A 21,227-nucleotide genomic window follows, 5' to 3' on the forward strand; every position below is an offset into this window, starting at 1 on the left:
CATAACAATGGTTTGCTGCTTACAGACCACTGTAGCTTCTATTTATGCATTGCCACTGTAATACAATGCAGAGATGTTTTTAGCATTAAATACACTAATAATGTAGCTTACATTATTTGCGCAACTTAACAAAAATATGCACAGTTGCAGACATCTTAAGATGCAAATTAAATATATTTTTTTTTATGGTCACAACTTGCACCTACGTTTTTGACATAAATTGCATCCAACTGTACATGAGCCCCTATGTTTGCAGTCGTCTTCTGTGTAATGAGTTAGCATTGTAGTTAAACATTTTGCATGTTATCTATAGTTTGCCTGCATGTGTGTTACCAGGGCCGGATTATAGGGGGGGGGGCGACAGGGGCGGTCGTACCGGGGCCCCCACAGAGGAGCAGCAGCTGTGCAAGAGCAGGCACAGTTAATAAGCCTCACCCACCACGAAGCAAAATGCTGCGACTTGCGGTTCAATCGGCTGGAGGCGGAGCAGGTATGATGCAATTCCATTATAATTGTCATTTGGCTCCGCCCTTTTCCGATTGACCCACAAATCACAGCAAAAGTCGCGAGGGGGCGGTGCTTAATAACATGGTGCCTTCCTGCCATGTTCCTTCCCATGCACAACATGCAGTACAGATGGTGCAAGGCAAGTGTGTGTGACTTGTGTGTGTATGTATGTTTGTGTGTAATGTATGTGAGACACATGCATGTGTGGTGTGTATATGTGTTTTTCTGTGTGAATGTATATATGTGTGTATAAGTATATAAATATATGTGTGTGGTGCATGTATAGGTGTATATATAAATATATACAATTATATTGATACGGGCCCCCACAGAGTTGTTGCCCCAGGGCCCCCTCAAACCTTAATCCGGCCCCGTGCGTTACCTCAGAAATGCATCACTATAATGATGGGAAGCTCTGTCCTGCTGGATTGAATTACTTCAGTTTGGTATTGATTTGAAGCTAAGTTGTAGATGTTTGTAATTCCTTGTGATATGCTACTTGTAAATAGTAGTGCAGATTCCATGCTTACACTACCAAAGTAATGTCCTTTGATCTATGCTAGCCTGTGGTCTTTGATGATCAATGATAATACCTTGTGTACTCCTTATTGATTTGTATTTGTCATCAAGTATTCAATGCTAAGATGTGTTAGCAGTCAATATCATTTGATTGATATCTTGGTATCTTTTTGAAGTTTCCCTTTGAAGGTCTTTATTTGCGTTTGAGTGAGTTTCTTGTTACAAGAAAAGAGCAGTTATGTGCACACTATAAATATTACTCACTCAGCCTATTAAGTGTGCTTCTTTCAGCAAGACTCAGTGTGCCTTAAGGAATGCATGTGTGTATAAATGTGAAAGTATATGTAATGTCTACCTATCTATTCACAGTTGCCCAGCAACCATCACTCTGCGTTCCAGTGGAGCCCAACCCACTGTCAGCAGCCATGGCCGCGCTAGACACTGACAGCCTCAGTCACCAGCACTCTCAGACAGGGCAGATAATGGGAGGATACTAGGGAAAAGCGCCCAATATACACACTGATAAAAATATCGGTACTCAAAACATGCCAAAATACAAAAAAAAACATATAAAGATGATTTATCAAAGTAAGAGACCATGAAACATAAACAACATATACTATGAACAGAAGGTCTGTGAAAATGAAATCTCAGCCATCTAATATGGAAATTCTATATGAAATGCTAAAAAAGAAAAGCACACATTAATGATTAATGCCTGCAATAACAATTACAAACAATAGACAGATCATCATCAAGACATCTTTCTAGCTGAAACAATTACACATCCTCATATAATTACAGATCTCTCTATATATAAAATAAAGTAACCAGTTTAAGGGTCTGCTGGATTTTTATTGGGTTTTCACTGTTCTATACAGCATTGGTCGAGGAATATTTAGATGTATGAACCTTTCATCTGTGACAAAACAGAGCCAAGCAGTGCCAATTTTATTGAAGCAAGTCACAGAAAAAAAAAATCTTGCACCAAGCTGCTTTATAGGAGCTGGCCAAGGTGTTGAAACAGCAAGAGAGCATCTGAAACTGAGCCAATCAGAGATAGCAATGTGCCCTGTTGCTTAGCAGCAGCCTAGAGACGGTAGGGAGTCAAGGACTGAGCAGGGTCACACCTGAGACAGACAGAGAAGCAGCCTCCAACGAACCCATGAAGATGCCCTGATGCAGTCACAGTAGCCAGGAAGGAGCCAGGGGAGGCATAGCTATCAGGAATTTAATAAAAACAAACAGCCATCGGAACACCATCGAAAGATTTTCATTCGATGGTGGCAAACATTGGACTATCACCATCAAATGTTAAAAACACCACTACCATCAGAACTAAAACACTGATGGTTAGTAACCATCGGATTCTGAAGTCCATCCATACGCTGAACCTGCAGATGGACTCTGGCCACCACTCTTCCACCATGAAGTGCTCCCTCTCCAGCGTGATGTTCCCGCTCAGCCACACGCCCTCGGTGAGGCACCTCTCAATGCACTGTTCTCGGACAGGAAGCCCAGGAAATACAGGGTACATTGTGCAAAGAGGACATTGCTCATCACCAGGGTTCAGCAGCTGGGGAGGGGTGCGCATGGAGGCTACGGAGAGATGCACAGGTGCCCCAGCCCCGGGGACATGTTGCTGATAATGCTTAAGGTATCTGCAATACAAATCTCTCATCCATGATACTTCTGCTCTTCTCAGGACATCCCAGTGGCCGGGTCCCAGCAGGGTAGCAGCAGTGGGAGTTGTGGTTACACTGGTGAGATGCAGGGGGTTGTGGTAAGATGCAGAGGGCTGTGGTAAGAACCAGGCGTGAGAAGCAGGAGTGAGAGGCAGGAGCCTGTGGTGAGATGCAAGGGGCTGTGGTGAGATATAGGATGCTGTGGTGAAATGCAGGGGGGGGGGGAGTAATGAAAAGCAGGAGGCTGTTGTGAGATGCAGGGGGCAGTAGTAAGAAGCAGGGGGCAGGAATAAGAAGCAGGGGGCAGGAATAAGAAGGGGGCTGTGGTGAGATGCATGAGACTGTGGCCAGATGAAATTACTCTGTGTGCAGCTGGTGCGGGTCGCTACTCTTCATATATAATAAGCAAAGAGCAGCAGGTGTACTCTCTAAACTGAAAGGATTTGCAGATCGCTACTCAGTGGGGTTGAGAGCCTGTGTTTTCCCCTCTGCGCATGTGTCTCGACGGTTACCGATGGGGGATGCAGATTGAAATTGCTGACACCGGCAGCCATGATCCCTATGGACATTCTGCGCCTGCCATAGGCAGATATAATGTCTAATGGTGTGGCTGATTACGCGCACAAAGACACCCATCGGCTGCAGCGTTAACATAAAAATGCAGTAGCAACTGCATCAGAAATCACAGCCGCTACTGCAACTGCGTCCACCACAGAATCAGCCCCAGTGTCCGCGCTCTCATGGGGGCTGATCCTGAGCGGCATGCAAAGTAGCTGGCAGTCACGGAAGCCTGTTTTACTATGTTGCAAGTATCCATTCAACTAATGCTGGGGATCGTGTGTGTGCAAGGGTTAACCAGTACCGTACACACGACTCAGAATCACACAGAGGTTTTGATACACTTCCACAAGTCAGGGTGGTTCCGTGCGATTGCCCCAAAATGCCCGATTTGACAGAAAGACAGTTCCGGCCAAGTTGCGTCCGACTCAGAATAGGACAGGCAAAAATGTGTAAAGCCACTTCCTTGCGTGCAAGAACTTGCTGTGTGTGTCTGTGAAGAGAGATCCATGATTCCGAATCAACCCCATAAGCTTCAAGGTTATTTACCTGACAGATGTATTCTTCCACAGTATATTCCCATGTATTCCTTAGGGGAATGGTGTCCAGGCACTGCCCAGCAGCCCCGCTTCCACACTACGTATCGTCTGCACCCCATGTGGTGGTGGTAGTTCCATTACGGTTTTCGGGATTTCATTTACAATTCTTAAGATCACTACCTTTATGGCATGGGAGCAGGCAACAATAGGGAAGATTTATTTGCCTGCAAATAAAACAATTCCTTCCTTCCCATCACTAGAGGAATAATGAGGTTTATGTCTCCCAAAACATCTTAAGTTGTGTGGAGAAAACAAAAAATGTTTTAAAAGGAGAACTCAAGGATAAGTAATGGCTTTGCATTACACCCCCTCAGCAGCACTACTAAAAGCACAATGCCATTATACTTAAGGCTGCAGAAGCTGGAGAATTAGTTCTGAGCTTATTTCCAGCCAGTGTGTCAAGTATAGGGTTTGGGTGAGTTTAAACATATCCAATCTCAGGATTTCAGCAGTTCAGGGGATGGGGGGGATTAAGATAAAAAGCATCAGCAATGCTGCCGTTTTCCTGTACAGAGCGTTAAACTATTGTATCATCTTAAAAGAAATTGAATTTTCAAATAGAATCTTAACCCACTTTGCCAACCTGACTCCTCCTGTCCTCATTTTTGGTGGTGACTCATTTTGCTTTGAACTCACCATTGAAGCTGTACATAACAAATGCTAGGTGTGTGAATGCTTATACCGATTTTTCCACTCCGTCTCAATGTAAATAACAATCTTAAAATTTGCTATGAAATCCGGCTTCTGAGGTGGCTTAAGCTGCATACACACACACAACGATTTTTTTAATGATTATCATTAAACGATATCATTTAACGATAATCGTTTGCAAAAATCGTTCACTTTCTGAGTCAAACGATGAACGATTATCGTTCATGCGCGTTCACGTTTGTAGTTTGTCGTTTGTAGTTCAGTCAGACTTGTCAACTCAACGATTTTCATTAAGGGAATATGCAAAAATCGTTTGTAGTTCATAAAAATCGTTCATGACATTTAGTAAATTAACAACTTTAGTAAACGATTTTAGTTAATTTTTTCAAGGGAAAAAATCGTTTACTAAAATCATTCATTAAAAAAATCGTTGTGTGTGTATGCAGCTATAGAAATACTAGCCTGAAGAATAAAGACAGGACAAGGACCAGCATCTGACTCATTAGACAGAATGCAGCACTATTGTCTGTTTGCCCAATATCAGAGGAAGACTAATGCTAGTTGTGACTAGTAACAAAAACAGCACCATGTACCAATGAGTCAGGAGCAAGGCAGCAAACACAATCCATACAAGCACAGGATTGACCCAACAGAGGTCAAGGGCCCCTCATGCAGAAATGGAATGATCTGTGTGTTATATCTAATAGCTTTTTCTTGGGTGAGATAAGTCTCTAAGGGGTATATTTATTAAAGTGCAGGTTTTAAAAGTGGAGATGTTGCCCATAGCAACCAATCAGATTTTCTATTCATTTATCTAGTACCTACTAGACCAGGGATTCCCAACCACGGTCCTCAAGGCACAATAACAGTCCAGCTTTTAAAGATAGCCATACTTGAGCACAGGTGATTTAATCAGTACCTCAGTTATTTTGATTTAACTATCTGTGCTTAAGTATGGATATCACTAAAACCAGGACTGTTAGTGTGCCTTGACGACCGAGGTTGGGAATCACTGTACTAGACGATAATAGCTAGAATCTGATTGGTTTCTATGGGCAACAACTTAATTTCTAAAAACCCGCACTTTAGTAAATATACCCCATAACCTGGCCACACATCTAAAGATTATCTGTCCAACCAGCCAACTAGTTGATTGGTTGGAATGAAAATCTGGTAACGCATGGGAGTAAATGATGATCAGCAATTTGCTCCTAAATGCCAGAAAACAGATGAAATTGTTGTCAGATAAGTTTGTTAAATGTTTGATCTAAACAATTTGTTCAAACAACAGTTTTTGTCCATTTTCCGGCATTTGGGAGCAAATTGCTGATTGTCATTTGCTTTCATACCTTACCAGATTTTCATTCCAACCAATCAACTAATTGGCTGGTTGGAAAGTTAATCTTTAGATGTGTGGCCAGTTGTAAGGCCCCCATACACGGTGCGATTCAAAGTTGGTAAGAAATTCTTCATACGATGTGGTCAAATGGTGTACGATTGATCATTACGATCATAGGCTAAGATGCATAGAACTGTATCACATTGTACTCAAAAGATTGTAGATATCTCTGCAAAACCATCTGATCTGCGATCCAACTAGAGGACAGCGGGGACACGCATCGGGGTCGCAGAACACACTAAATACACCAATTTTCACACGATTGGTCTGTCCAACCTGTCTTAACTGGCCATATCGTGTAAAAAATCATCCTGTGTATGGGCACCTTTAGACTTTTCCAGCTAGCACAAGCATTGGACTGACACAAATAAATAGTATGCCCTTTACACAGGGAAACCAATATAGGTTGACGACATAATAGAAACATTTTGGCTGTAGAGATTGCAACGTGCCCTGAAAAATACCTGTTCATTAAAGCCTACCAGCTTTTCTCACATCTGCTGCCTTCCCTCCTATTCGCTTCCGAGTTCACCACCTACTTTTATCCCAAACCTTTAGGCTGTAACTCCCACAAACAGGGCCCTCCACTCTCCTGGTTTTCACCCCGCACTATCCATGCTTCCAGTGTGCTTCAGCTCACAGCGACTCTCATCCCTTCTGTTCACCCGTCCCAAGCACGGGGTCACTGAGCACTACTATGAATAATGGTTTCTCATTGTTGTAGAGAGCCTGAATTAGAGGTGGGACGCAAATTCCGTCGCAGCTGCAATCCCGTACACAGCGGTTACGTGAAAATATGCAAATGTCGCAGCCGCTAAAATTTGTATTGAGGCGCCCACTAGCAGAATCTCAAATTTGCCGCTTGCGTAAACAGATGCACCATCAGTCGTAGCATCGATGTACTGAGCAATCCTATGGTAACTCAGAATAGCCATCACAAGCAAGCTGCCTAAAGCACTGTATGACGAATTTGCAGTTGCAGACATACCCTTGAAATGGACACAACACACCTGCAATTGAGTTAGCCACCTACCCCCCACCCCTACGAAGAACAGCTTTATCCTGGTGATAAATCAAAAATGGAGAGCGACAAGAAAGTGCTGCCAAATCAGAGACTTAAGTGCCTTAGTAACTACCGGTCTGCTTTCAACATTAGATGGCGTCATACCCTGACTAGAATGCCCATAAACATCCTTTCAGGAAGGAGGCATAGGAGGTGAAAGCATAGCATGCTGTGGACACCCCATCCAAGGAGGCATAGTGGGAGCGGCCATACAATCCACAAACTGCTTCATTACCTGGGACAAAGAGGATACTCAAGATGGCTATTGTCCAGAGACAGGTAAACTGGACTGGTGAGGTGGCTCTTTACAACAGACAACATACAAACCATTCTTTACGTCCTGAGAGGACACATAAGCCGTACAAGATCCCAACACAGTGGGTCCCCCCCCTCCTGCTTCCCTTTATCTTTTGACATGTTTAACAAAGGTAATAAAATGCAATTCTATGTGACAGCCTTCACAAAATCTTAAATTAATGCGAAGTACTCAAAGAAAAAACCTTCACCCCAAAAGGATGGAGAGAGAAAAAAATAGTGATAGTTATAATTGACAGACAGAAATAAAAGACAGAGTCAATAGCAGCTAGCAAAGAGTCACATACAATGCATATGTAATATAATTACAATGGAGTCTAAATCAACTACAAAAACACCAGGAATGGTAGGATATAGAGCCCTATATACCTTAATCACGGGAGAGGTATACAAGGAGACTGAACCAAACCCTCCTGAGACCAACAGCTACAGCTACTGATAGTGGACCGTGAGCGTCTCATACACACGTGGAGGGTAGGCGGAGCAACCCAGAAAAGCAAAACCCTGCTTTTCTGCTTTGCCTGCGCAGACCCCTTTTACAAAGGTGCGTCCTGATCCTGCAGCACCAAAGGAACATCTGAGGGCCTATTGGCTATGGGTGGGGTATATATGGAGGAGGACCCGAGGCATCCTGGGTTGCTGAAGCTTTAACTGTTTGGTGCCTGGATCTCTCCAACCATAATATCCCCATGGTATCCCTGTGGGTCCCTATGGACCCTGAAGAAGAAAAATATTATATTAATAACCAAATATTACTACTGAACACATTTTGTTCAATAAGGATCATCATTCTATTCTGCAATGGAAGACATTGGTACTGTACTCACAAAAGCTTTACCACCAAGATCTAAGTTTGTCAGTACTAATAAGCACCGGATATGCTGTAGAACAGGTGCAAATATGCAGTATAAAGTCTGTACGATCTTAGGGTCCAGTTTCCCATTTTGCATTAGGTCTTTCCCAAGAGTATGTAAATGGCTTAAAATGTGTCAATAATAATGGAAGACATATATTATGATGGAGTATACTCTAGTAAGGTTACTTTTCATTGCCAGATTTGTATAGTCTATACGAATAAAGAGCAATGTTTACATTATACAATAAATAAGTGAGCATTACCTCCATGGACCCAGTTTTTCTAGCACGGGTAAGGGGCGATTTCCTGTTGATGCTGATCAGCTCTGATGGAAGTGGTGACATCAGGATGAATCTATCCACATCGTCTGTGCCTTTCACCTTGGACAAGTCCTCCAGGCTCCCCTGATCGGTCTTCTTATCTTCATTCTAAATAAGAGAAGAACACAAACCATTAAAGGAGACTCTACCAGGTGTTTAATTGCTATCTGCTATGCGTAAATATTTAGTTATGTAAACGCATACTAGCTACCACAATGATACATTACTACTGCAACTTCCTAGTGTGTCTGTTATAGAATTAGTTACAATAAAATACATCTGCTCCATATTGCTAACAAAGCAAACTATGACGAGGTGATATAGAAGCTGCAAAAATTATTTGATTTCTATATTTACAGTGTAAAAAGTTACTTAAGTATTTTAGTCATAAGATAAATACTGCTTACTTCATTGAAAACAACAGAACAGAACCCGATGTAGAGCACAATAAAACCTGATTGGATCAGAGTATGGGCACCAAGCTGCGGTTCCCACACAACAGAATGCACTACTGTATACTTCCAGGAGAATAATTATTTTAAATCTGGAAAACAGAAGCCACTTTTACTTCTGCTGATGCTGGGCGAAATCCAAATCCCAGGGGGGCTTTTTCATCTTCCTCACAGCCCTTGACTCCTGGACTGAAGTGAAGCTCTACATGAAATCTCTCTTCAGAGGATGGGTCCTGAAAATACACAAGTAGAGGAAATTATAGTTATCAACTCATCCAATAACTAAAACAATACAGAAAGAACGGTCATTTACAGTTCTCAAAAACAAGAATATAACAAGAAATAGAAAACTTAGAAAATAGGGCCTGATTCACTATCTATCGCAACTGCAATAGCGATTACGCACGCAGTCTCACTGTGATAGTATGCTAAGCCATTGCGATCACTATGCCGTCGCAGCATTACAAAAGAACGCCCACTTTACCTTACACACATCAGTAATCTTTAGCAAGACTGCAAAACCATCGGTACTCTTGAATACCATCACAGCCTCACGCACACTTGCACAAGCTCTGACCTTACTCATAAATTGCTAACTTCATCGTATGCTAGGAGTACTCAAGCTGCGTACGGCATCACAGTGGATAATTTATGCACGCCCCTGCAACGGCGTTCAAACACTATACACGCCTACGTTTCGCCGACCACCCTCCCCATCACCTCCCACAAACGGCTCTTCCTGTCAATAACTTTGTGATGGGTCTGTGTAGTTACTGCCATCTCAGTCCCAATCGCAGTGGCCAGTTCGCACACTGCGATGCATGCGCAGAACCCAACAATCGGCCAATTGGGTGCGTAATCGAGGTTACGATTGGTAATGAATAAGCCCATAATCTGCTCTTTGGTGTGTGTCAGAGTACACACAAGTGGAATTACTGCAAGCAGCGATAACAATTTTATGCCAATTCACAAAATTGCATTAGGAATGTAACTCCTTATAAAGACAAAGCGCCATATTCAATTAGAAGCGAAAAGTCCGTTGCCGAACTTTTCGTCATCATCGCTGGTTTTGGGTGCGAAAAAGTATAGCGCTCGTCCCCGCTTATCTCCGTATTCAAATCGGCGAACACAGGACCCGGCGAAACTGAAATTGGCAAAAAGTTCTGTCAGTTTTGGGGAAATCAGCCTGACACCCTCCAAAAGATGCACTGACATGGGGGATCACTATGGGTACCCCCGAATAGTCCTGCTAAAGGTATATGGGGTTTTAATTGGTCTCAATATGCGCTATTTAGCATCTTTCAGCAAGTGGTGAAGAATAGTACTTTGCAACTTTTTTGGGAGAAAATAAGTATTTCCATCAAATTTGGGGTACATGAAAATGGGTGCAAGCATATTTAAAGTTTAGAGTCAAGCATTAAAAAGCGCCAAAAACGCACCTTCAGCAAACACCTGCAATCTAAAAAAACACCTCCCCCATACTTGCAGTCCCCCCCCCAAAAGCTATTTCACTAGTTTTTGAATTTGTACCCTCACTTTGATTTTTTTCGCCCATTTTTTCAAAGTGCTTTCTTGGGGTATCCTTTGTGGGTTTTTTTGCGTTTTTTGACACAGTTAGCGTCAAGGGGGGTGTCCAAAGGGTGCAGGGTGGTTCCCGCAACATTGCATCCCAAAACCCCAATTCTGCACTTTTTTCCGCTGGGTATTCATAGGCGAAACTTTTTCGCCTATTACATTGCATTGCGCTATCGTGTCGGCGAAAAGACGCTACAATTTAATACAAGGATAAGTTGAAACCGGCAAAAAGTATCGCCGAAACTGAGTTTACGCTTCTGGTTGAATACGGCCCTATGTGTATCTGATTATTGGCGGGTAGGCAACTCGCATAGCGGTTTTTACAATAAGGTGAGCCAAAATAATCTGCAAAGCCATGAATCCAGGGGCAATTATTCTTTATGGAAACTGGAAAGGGTTCTGCGTGCAGTCTTTAATGTCTCTACAAGAAGACTACTAGATAGGGGATATAGCTTGCTCTACCTGATTCAGCTACAGACAATCCATTGTGGTAAACAATGATAATACAGGCACCTTCTATTTTCAGCACAGTAGAAGATATTGAAACAAAGCAGAATAGCTGCCAACAGAAAACCGTGAACTATAAAGTTTGTCCATTATAATGTATATCTGCTATGTCCTTTCAAGTCATTTCCTTTACACAACAATTAATCTGAGGTTGAATTGACAATATTCTTAAACGTTTAACAGAAGAAACAAAAATATAAGAACATAAATTATTAGCAACCTAAATTATTATTATTATTATCATCGTTTATTTATATGGCGCCACAAGTGTTCCGCAGCACCTTACAAGGTACATAAATCTAAGTTCTCACACTAAGGGCCTCATTTAGTAACGAGTTTTATCACCAAAACGAGTGATAAATGTCACTGTGTATGATAAACGGTGCTCCAGCCAATCAGCTCCCAACTGTCAACTGTTAGAAAAATGACAGTTGGGAGCTGATTGGCCGAAGCAGCATCATACACAGTGACATTTATCACTCGTTTTGAAGAAAAGAGATTGTTAAAATACATGCTAAATACTGGTCATAATTGTCCACACTCTCTCCTCCACTTCCATTTAAGAAGTGAGGCACTCCCATATAACAAATGAGGGAACCCAGAGCCCCTCAGTTACCTTAAGCCAAACCATAAAGTCCTCCTCAATAGAGCTGAAGATAACTAATGTTAAAGTGTTTTGAAGAGATCTGAAAAAAGCACTTTATCCTGCACTGAAAGCTCATAGACCAATAACGTTCCCAGCATCAAGTAAGAAGGTAGTGAGGAGGGGAAAATCAGGTTACATACGTGCTACATAGGGCATTGCCCAAAACTGGATGACCCTTCTAATAATGACATTATCTATTGAACTTACCTTGTTGTTGTCCTCATATAACATAATTACAACCTGTGTCATGTAATTTAATTCAGAGACTGCACTTAAATAATCCATTGCTCTTTTCCACTGTTGATCTTTGGACTCCTAAAATATACAGAAACTGCATTGCATATAGTATTTTAACATTTTTAATTTGACGTACCATAATCTGCCACACTCTGTAGGTTTACTGTATTGTCACATGCAAACGTTGACATTATCTATTCCAACACAACAATGTCATACACATACATACACAACTACAGAATCTCACAAGGATGGACATTCTCCTCATGAGTCATACAATTGTAAGTGAGAAAAGCGTAACTATAATTTCAAATTGTTGATTTTTCACACTATTATTTATAAACAATCAGGAGGTCAGGCATATGAAGGACATTATTCCATTGTCACAAGAATCTAGATATTAGCTGTAACATAGAACAATAAAGATGTACTCACAGTGGTCACACCAGTGTGGCACTATCCACAATGCCTTCATCGGATCAGAGAACAGTGCTTAATAGATCACTATGAGGATATATTGTACTTTGCACCGTAAATTGGCTTCAAACACCGGACAGGCAAAATTGCAACTGAACCTACAGCAGTCAGTGCTTTAAGATGAGTATCATGACCACTTGCAGTCAGGTACGAATTATGATATATGGACCAATATTCTGAGGTCTTTTAATGGGCCGTATCAAGACAAAGCCTTGCACAATAGTGAGGAAGGTCTCCTTTGTTGGAGGCGCAGAATAAGGCCTTTTTTACAGACCTCATAAGTTGCGTTTGGCTTTCATTGGGTCATTTTATGAAATGCATCAGAGAAATGCTGAAGCATAAAGTTACTAATTTAGTTGCACAGTGCATTATCTCGTAGTGTAAGGTATATGCACAGCTGTAGTATTAACTTGATCTGCTCAGTGGGTGAGAAAACATCACCATCCTACAGTGGATTAATATGCTGTGTTTGAGGTGTGAACAAAACCATGCAGAACCTTTAATGTCAAGAACAGTTGGAAAACAAGTTAAGGATGCTTAGTTACTGCTGGGCATGAGGGAGCACACAACCCTATAGCCATACATTTCTACTGTGAATAAATAAGTAAGCCAGAGACTTTACAATACATAATGAACTTAAGGTGCCTACACACACAAAAATACTGAAGCCGATGGTCAGTCATGGTGAAATGTGGTCAGAATAAGACTACAGTCGGCCAAACTAACAGGCTGCAGTGGAGCTGTAATTAATCCGCACACTCAGCCAGAGGGACTAAACACTCAGATATTGTTTGAATTAACCATCTACTTTTATTGTCAAGCTGAATGATAATTCTGTTGCTCAACCCTTGGGCATAGGTGTTCCTGATTTCCAGGAACAGTCCCAGATTTAATATATTTGTTCATTAGTCAATTTTCACCAACCCCTGCTGTAAATGTATTCCAATTTTCTATATTTAATGTAATTCTCACCAAAGGCAATTTGTGTTGGCAGTGTTAATATTTATTGAACAGGTGAAATTAATATTCCATATGACACACTAAAAAGAAAATGATATGGTGGGGTCTCTAGCGCATGAAGGAAGGGCTTCTGAGACTTGGCATGCTTACACGCCCCTTGTTTAACAGTAAAGTCTAGCTGGAAATTATTATAGAATGTTAACAACTGCCCTTGGGTCAAGCAGAAGCACTGGCCCGTGTGTGGCCTGTTGTACTCAAAAATCATCTGATGGACAAGCTTAAGTTTTGACTTATTGAAGCAGTAGATGAACAAACTGTACAATAACGTCAGCTAATATGATAATTTAGTCACACTCACATCCAAGAGACCGCCATAGCGAAAAATGCTTAGCAAGGAGTGCACATGGCTCTCACTGGTAAAGTAGAGGCGTGTTCTAACGTGACGCCCTGGAGACAGAACTCCTCTTGAATAGCTAAAAATAGGATAAAAAGGTGAATAGATGAATCACACATAATAATAATATGTTAAGAACAGTAATACATCCGGACTGGACAGAAATGTCCATAGATAAAGAGGGCAGGGCAAAAAAAACATTTTCTATTTGGCTCCCTTATGTGCTTACTCTCTCACCTCAAGTTAAATCCACATCGATACAACTAACAATATGGTATAATCTAATGACTCTGGCCGATGGTATCCCCATTTTGATTATTTTTTGGGGGTAGTTTTTTTTTTATGCATTATGTCTGAATGTTCAATGGTTTGATTTTGCCAATCCCCCCCTTTTTGTACCTTTACTCAAGGCTATATAATACTGTATCTATTTGATGTGTTCTTATCTGTTTATGCCTTTACTGGTCACAGTTTAAGTAATCGCCAAACACAGTGTTATTATAATGGATAGTTTTTATTTTCAAAAGGACCTTTCATAATATGTTAAGCAATGATAATAATGTTTTTTGAGATCTATTTATAGGTTTCATTTTGTCTAATAAAAATATATGTATAAAAAAAAAAAAGAAAAAAAAAAAAGAATAATACATCTAATATTACATTTATGATCCAAACCAGTAACTTACAGCGGGTGCAGCTTATTTACAGACTCGTCCTCATGAGTTCTCTGCAGATCTAACTGGATCTTATTAATAAGAGGAAGACAATATCCCACTGCAATCTCCATTTTCTCATCTTTACTGATCCCATATTCCTGTAGAGACAGAAGAGCAAACATGGTCTTGGAAAACTAAAATAACAGGTAACTGGAAATGAAATGAGCTAATCAGCATGTCATGTGACATTTTACAGATGTTTTAAATGGGACACCAATACCAATTGACAAACCGATCTATGAAAAGACCTTATTTAAGGGATAAACATAATAACATGTGGCTCCACTATCTCACCGTGATTCAGGTAACTATAGGGGCAATTATTGCTCCGACTGTATTAGAGGGCATCATTCAGTAAACTACGCTAATGCCAGTGCAGCTGCAAAGTTGTACGCAGCTGCTGTGGCGAAAATATGCAAATGTCATAGCCGTCATGATTTGTATTGAGATGCCCACTGGCATATCTGAGCAACTGTGTACAAAGATGCAGCATCAGATGATAATTGGCCTTCTGAGTAACTCTATGGTCGCGCAAAATGGCTACTGGAACTAAGACACTGGAGCCATTTTTTACTGGATCAAAGTCACAGGCTGAAACAAGCCCCGAAAACGGTCACAACACGTCTGCGTATGAGTTGCCCCCCTTTCTCAATTACCGCCCACAAACGCTCCCTGCCTGTCATTTGCTTTGCAAATAAATCCTCATTGCAAGCAACAATGGTAATGAAACTTGATGCATCCGCAGATTACCGATAATCGCTCATCTGTGTAAATATCGGCATTGCTTTCCCATATATAACTGTACCCGAGTCATTTGGTCAAACTGCTATGTATTAATAAAATGTTAAAGAGCAGGTGATAACTAACTACCTGTGGGATAATGATATCTGCTAACGATTTGGAAAGTTTAAAGAGCTCATCTGTCCCGTCCAGTGTAAGCGTGCTGTTGTGCTGAACATCGTACTTTACACAATCGTAAATATCGGGAATCTTGCTGATATCATAACGCCCATTCTTCATACGGAAATCTCTCTCCAGCTTGCTCCATCGCTGTAACATCAGTTCCAAGGTTTCGCTGTGGTACAACTGCAGATCTGGGGATAAGATCTCTGTGTATCAGTATATCCACTAATCATAGATCATTAAGGCAGTAATTACAATGTAACTTTGCAACTCTTACAACTAATATATATAATTTAACAAGTCTTTACATTTAAGAACCAGACTGGGATCACCTAGAAATTTAGGAGACTTAGAAATATTATAAGTGGCAAAATAAATTTACTTCACAAATACACCAGCCATAAAATTCAACCATCTTACCCTCCTATCATCAGCAACAGTTGATGCAATGACCCCTATTTACAAGCATTACTGTATCAGCCTGCATCTTAGACATGCAGAGTCTTACCTAGATTCTCATCTCCATATCTTTTTTTTCTCTCTACCAGTAACTTCATATTACAGATCATTACATTCATACTATAGCTCACTGGCTCCACTTTCCTCACCTCAAGAAAGTCTGTTTTGTACGGTTATCTTATCTGCCCTGTCCTCACAATGTTTCTTTTAACTGAACTGTAATTTAATCTTCCCTCAAACATCCCTTCTGCAACTTTTTCATTTGCAACAGTTGATTCAATAACTAAAAATTTAAGAGCAATATTGCATCAGGCTGCTAGTACGAAAGTCATTTCAGGCATTAAGACATGTATCCAGTGGCGTAACTAAGGGGGGCTGGGCAGGGTGCGTGCCCTGGGCGCCGCGGGGGGGGAAGGGGGGTGGGGTGGAGGGATCCACCGCAGGCCACAGTACCGGCCCGCCCTATTAGGTAGTGTAGCGCCGATCGATCAGCGTTACACATTTACAAAGGACCGGCGCTAGGCTTCCCTGCGCCAGTCCTTTGCTGCACAGCCGAGACCTATCCTCCCCCTGAGCGCTTACCCAATAGTGCCAGGAGGAGGGTGGGAGGCAGTCTCAGGCTGTGCAGTAACACACACATCGCCGCCAGTGCGGCAGCGATGTGTGTGTTACCCAGCAGCCAATGAGAGTCAGACAGACTCTCATTGACTGCTGAGCGCCTACTGCAAGAGCCGGCTCCCTTCCGGCTCCTGCAGTGGGTAATGGGAGAGACGTCATGATGTCATGACGTCTCTCCCATAATGCAGAGCGCGCCAGCCCGGGAGGACAGACGTGCGGCGCCGGGAGCAGTGGCTGGAGCCGGAGCGTGGATTCAGGTAAGTGTATATGTTTTTATTTGTTTTTACTTGTGTTGTGTGTCTGCACATCGGGGGGCCCACTACTGGGGGCACCATTACAGGGGGGGACCACTACTGGGGGCACCATTACAGGGGGGGACCACTACTGGGGGCACCATTACAGGGGGGAACAACTACTGGGGGCACCACTACTGGGGGTGGGGCACTACTGGGGACTACAACTGAGGGGGCTACTATTGGGGGCACTGCATTGGGAGGGGGGGGGAACTACTACTGGGGGCACTATATAAGGGGTTTACTACTAGGGGACTACTACTGGGGGCACTAAATAGGGAGGAAAACTACAAGCGGCACTGTATAAGGGGCACTGGATATGGGGAATCACTGCTGGGGGCCTGCATAAGGGGAACCACCACTGAGGGCACTGCATAAGGGGGGGGGGGAAGACTACTGCTGGGGGCACTATATAAGGGGCTTACTACTAGGGGCACAGCATTGGGGGGACCACTAGGGGCACTAAATAGGGAGGAAAACTACAGGGGGCACTGTATAAGGGGCACCACTACTGGGGGCACTGCATAAGGGGGGGGGGGGGGACTACTGCTGAGGGCACTATATAAAGGAGCACTGCATAAGGGGGACCACTACTGGGGGCACCTCATGGGGGGGGGCACTGCATAAGGGAGACCACTACTGGGGTACTGAATAAGGGGAACTAATGAGGGGCTGCATAAGGGGAACCACTACTGGGGGCATTGCACACTGGGGGTACTGTATAAGGAGGACTAATTGGGAGCTGCATAAGGGGCACCACTACTGGGGGTACTGTATAAGGGACACTACTGGGGTTAAGGTGCATATGGAAAGGAATGTTCAGAGTGACGATAAAGGGGTGTGTCATGTTGACACGCCCCATTTTTAAGTGGCCACGCCCATTTTTTAACGCGCTCACATGGGGGTGGGGCTCCATTTTTACATTTGCCCTGGGCTCCAAATACCCTAGTTACGCCAGTGCATGTATCTAAAGTTTAAACTGGATTCAAAATGAACTTTGACCCACTGTCCAAGTTCTCCAGCACTGCCCCCTGCAGCTTTCTCTGGGAACTCTATACAGATGTGTCCTTACACATATTTGCTGCAGTGCCTCCAAATAGCTAATCCCGGAGCGCCAGGTCCTGTGAGACTTTCCTAGCGCTGGGTGTCTTTATTTGCAGAAAATGGTCTAAATCGCAATGCGATGCAACTAGAATGTACCAGCAGGTAAAAAGAAATATGTCAAGTGCTACACCAGTGTTAAATAGTGTGCCTGAAAATATGATGGTACTCCTTACTCTATATTAGAGCCGTGGTATGTTTAATAACCCGCCGTTATTAAGCGTGAACCAGTGTATTCTATTAATAAACATACATGTAGAATCCAATAATTAAAGCATAAACTTTTACTAATGTGATACATGAAATAATTAAGTAATTGTGCACATATCACAAAACATATGATATACAGCAATTGGATGCTTATAGCATATTAAAATGACTGGCAACACTGTTTGTAGTGAGATGTGTTGCTGACACAAAATGGTACTGACTGTATGTCAGGTGGAGTGGTTCTGGTAAAGTCAATGTCCTAACAAGTAAAATAGATCACGGCGTCCCGTGACCTCTGAGAGTCTATGGACCTCATTCAGAGTCGGTCGTTGCGGCCGCACGGTCGTAAGGGAAAAGGGGCTGGATATGCAAATGATGCACTCGCAAGTTGCGTCCTTAAGATCGGATCGTTAGCTGGCCGACCAAGGGGAGGATGCGGCCATAAGACAAAAAATCCGCCCCCTTCTCGTACGCATTACACGCCATCTCCAGCCATATAATGATTAATCGAGACCATCGGTAACCATCGGAACTGGTCGTAGAGCTTAAGGTTGACCATACCCTCTCTTAAGCACTACGATCAGGTCAGTGTACAAACCACCCATGTCACGTGTGCCATGACACTACTTTGTTAATTATGCACTCCCATAAAACGCCGTTCGCATAATTAGGCACGCCTGCGTTCGGATCTCCACTCGCCCGTTTTCAAGCACCTTCCCCTGTTACCATCCACAAACGCCTCATTCTGTCACTCAAACTACCGACCTGGCTGTGTTCAAGGAGAGAGAAATTTCTGATCGTAGCCGCTAGTTTGCGCACTGCGAACTTTACGCATGCGCAGTTAAGCGAACATCGGTGGCGTACGACCGTGCGGCCGCAACAACCGACTCTGAATGAGGTCCTATGTTCCAATAAATTGAAGTCCAATGAATGAATATTCGTTCCGCATGTTGCCTGGGATGTCTTCAGGCTGGAGGGGGAACGTCAGGATCACACACCCTAGCCGGTGTACGCCTCCTCCCCAGACCGGCTTAGACTCACATAGAGGGTCACAGCGGCATGTGACTCCCTTTAGAAGCGCAGCGCTGCTCTAGACCACTGTTGTGAGCGGCAGGTATGGGCCAACACACTGATCACGCATACACTCGTCCCCCCTCCAACCTGAAGACTGCTTTCCACTGACTGCTTTCCAAGTCTATCCACATTCCCCCATCATGCTACCCCATCACCCTTCTTTACCACCCTCTATCCCCGGAATCCTTACACCCTTGAACCTAAACTATCCCCATGTGAACACACCCTCCTGCGACTTTGGCTATTTACCCTCCAACCTCCTCTGCCACCTGCCTAGATCACTAAGCACTTTGTGCCCTTTACTCATATTGTATCAGAATGTAAGTGCTCATGAACCATCTAGGCTATGGGCCTAATTCAGAGGTGGACGCTTGAGCGTCTGTTTGCGGATTCCTGTCACTGATATTAAGTTACAATATTCATATTTGTCATCGCTGTACGATTATGTCAAGTGATAAGGAACCTGTGACGCCATATAAAACAATGACTATAATATTGAAAGGGTATACACATTACTCAATTATGGATCCATATTTCTCTGCAAACATACGATTGTTGAAAGCAAGGCAATGTAACATATTGCTTTCTCTACGGAAATCCAGGATTTCTATGCTTCCATTAAATCCTATTCTCTGAACCCATTGTGGTACACTGGACCCTGAGAATATAGAGTCTCCTGTATGATGTTGGCACTTTAAATATACAAATGTGTTAATATCACCCTCTTCCATATCCCTCTCCTGCTGGACACAGTCATTTTTGTATTCAAATCCTGCATGACTGAAGCAGACAGGAAATGAAATGAAGAGAGAGAAACAACATCTCTCCATCTCCCTGAGGTAAAATGTAACTCTTGTTTGGTAAACTTTGAAAAGGATGAGAAGAAACGTGTAAAAATAAAAAATATAAAAAAAAGAAATGGACGCATAGAGTTCTCTTATGTATTCAGAGGAAAAGATTTCATTCAAGAATAAAACCACATTTTCCCTATCCTCCAACTGGGGGCACCATGGGGAAGGAGGTGTCTTCTCACAGCTGTCCCATCACCTTATGCCCAAAACTGTGGCCCTTAGCTGCAAACACATTGAGTTTGGTGAAGACATGAACTGGAGGCATTGCGGTCTGCCTTACACAGCTGTACATCTGAAGCACTGTGCCACTCTGCCCAAGAGGTGGTCAGCAACCTGGTATAATGAGCGTATAGAACAGACTTTCCTAACGTAAAGTGAGTGTATAGAACCACAGCCGTGATCCATCTTTAAATGATATGTTTGGAGGCATCATACATAACGAGATAATCATACATTTTTCTGACATCAAGGGTCCTTGCATCATAGATATGCCCTAATGACAAACATGGAAGAGCGCACTCTCTTCCCATGTAGCTAGATTGTGACCCCCACTGTAATTACAATGTCTTGATATAAATAGAACTTGGAATCTACATTGGGTTGAAAAGATGGTTTCTAACAAACAAGAGCCTTACCTTCATGAAAAACAAAGAATCTGCAAGATAGCAACCAATCAGATTCTACTTAACATTTAACTAGCACCTTCTAGAAGATAATAGCTAGAATCTCATCGGTTGCTATGGGCAACTTCTCTTCTAAAACTAATTTCTAAAAACTCTCACTTTAGTAAATGTACCCCTAAGTCTACTGATTCAAGTGGTCCAAAAGGAGATAGCTGTAATATCTTCAACACGAAATTGAAAACCTAAGGGACTAGTGAAGAACTGAACTTTTAAAGAAGTTAATTTAGACCAGTGTTTCTCAAATCAGGCACAGGTGATTAAGTTCTGAGTCTTCAGACGCAGGCATCAGATCTGAGATGCTGACAGGAGACGTCTTTTTCCGTCAGATGCCTCCTGAAGTCATTAGCATATTTTTGCACAGCAATCTGTGTCCAAAGACGCAGCTGCTGTGCAAAAGCGTACAATTCTGAACCAGGCCCTATGACCATTGCAGTTCGTATTTTTGCTTCAAATTTGATCAGCATACAGAGGAGGATTAATTAAATATGCAGACGACTCTTAGAGTTACACCAAGACTGATATTTCTGACCTAGGACTCCATGATTCCAGGACCTCCAAGAGTTGTTGCCTATTAATTCTTACTTTATATTTAATTACCA

The 21,227-nt window shown here is 42.6% G+C and overlaps 1 protein-coding gene across 14 annotated transcripts in view; it reads right to left on the reverse strand.

The window, feature by feature from the left end:
* The window catches only part of PPIP5K1 (diphosphoinositol pentakisphosphate kinase 1), a 204,345-nt gene that overhangs the window by 60,836 nt on the left and 122,282 nt on the right, over window positions 1-21,227 (reverse strand). For all 14 annotated transcript variants that reach the window (XM_088472887.1, XM_088472885.1, XM_088472883.1 and 11 more), the window contains 6 exons: window positions 15,307-15,530; window positions 14,407-14,534; window positions 13,685-13,799; window positions 11,860-11,967; window positions 9,041-9,157; window positions 8,416-8,580 (listed from right to left, as the gene is read on the reverse strand). In XM_088472887.1, coding sequence (XP_088329013.1) covers window positions 8,416-8,580; window positions 9,041-9,157; window positions 11,860-11,967; window positions 13,685-13,799; window positions 14,407-14,534; window positions 15,307-15,530 — 857 coding nt within the window. The remainder of the gene's footprint in view (window positions 1-8,415; window positions 8,581-9,040; window positions 9,158-11,859; window positions 11,968-13,684; window positions 13,800-14,406; window positions 14,535-15,306; window positions 15,531-21,227) is intronic.

The sequence above is a fragment of the Taudactylus pleione genome, unplaced genomic scaffold (genome assembly GCF_031769625.1).
Source record: "Taudactylus pleione unplaced genomic scaffold, aTauple2 ptg000129l, whole genome shotgun sequence".
In the NCBI taxonomy this organism is placed as follows: domain Eukaryota; kingdom Metazoa; phylum Chordata; class Amphibia; order Anura; family Myobatrachidae; genus Taudactylus; species Taudactylus pleione.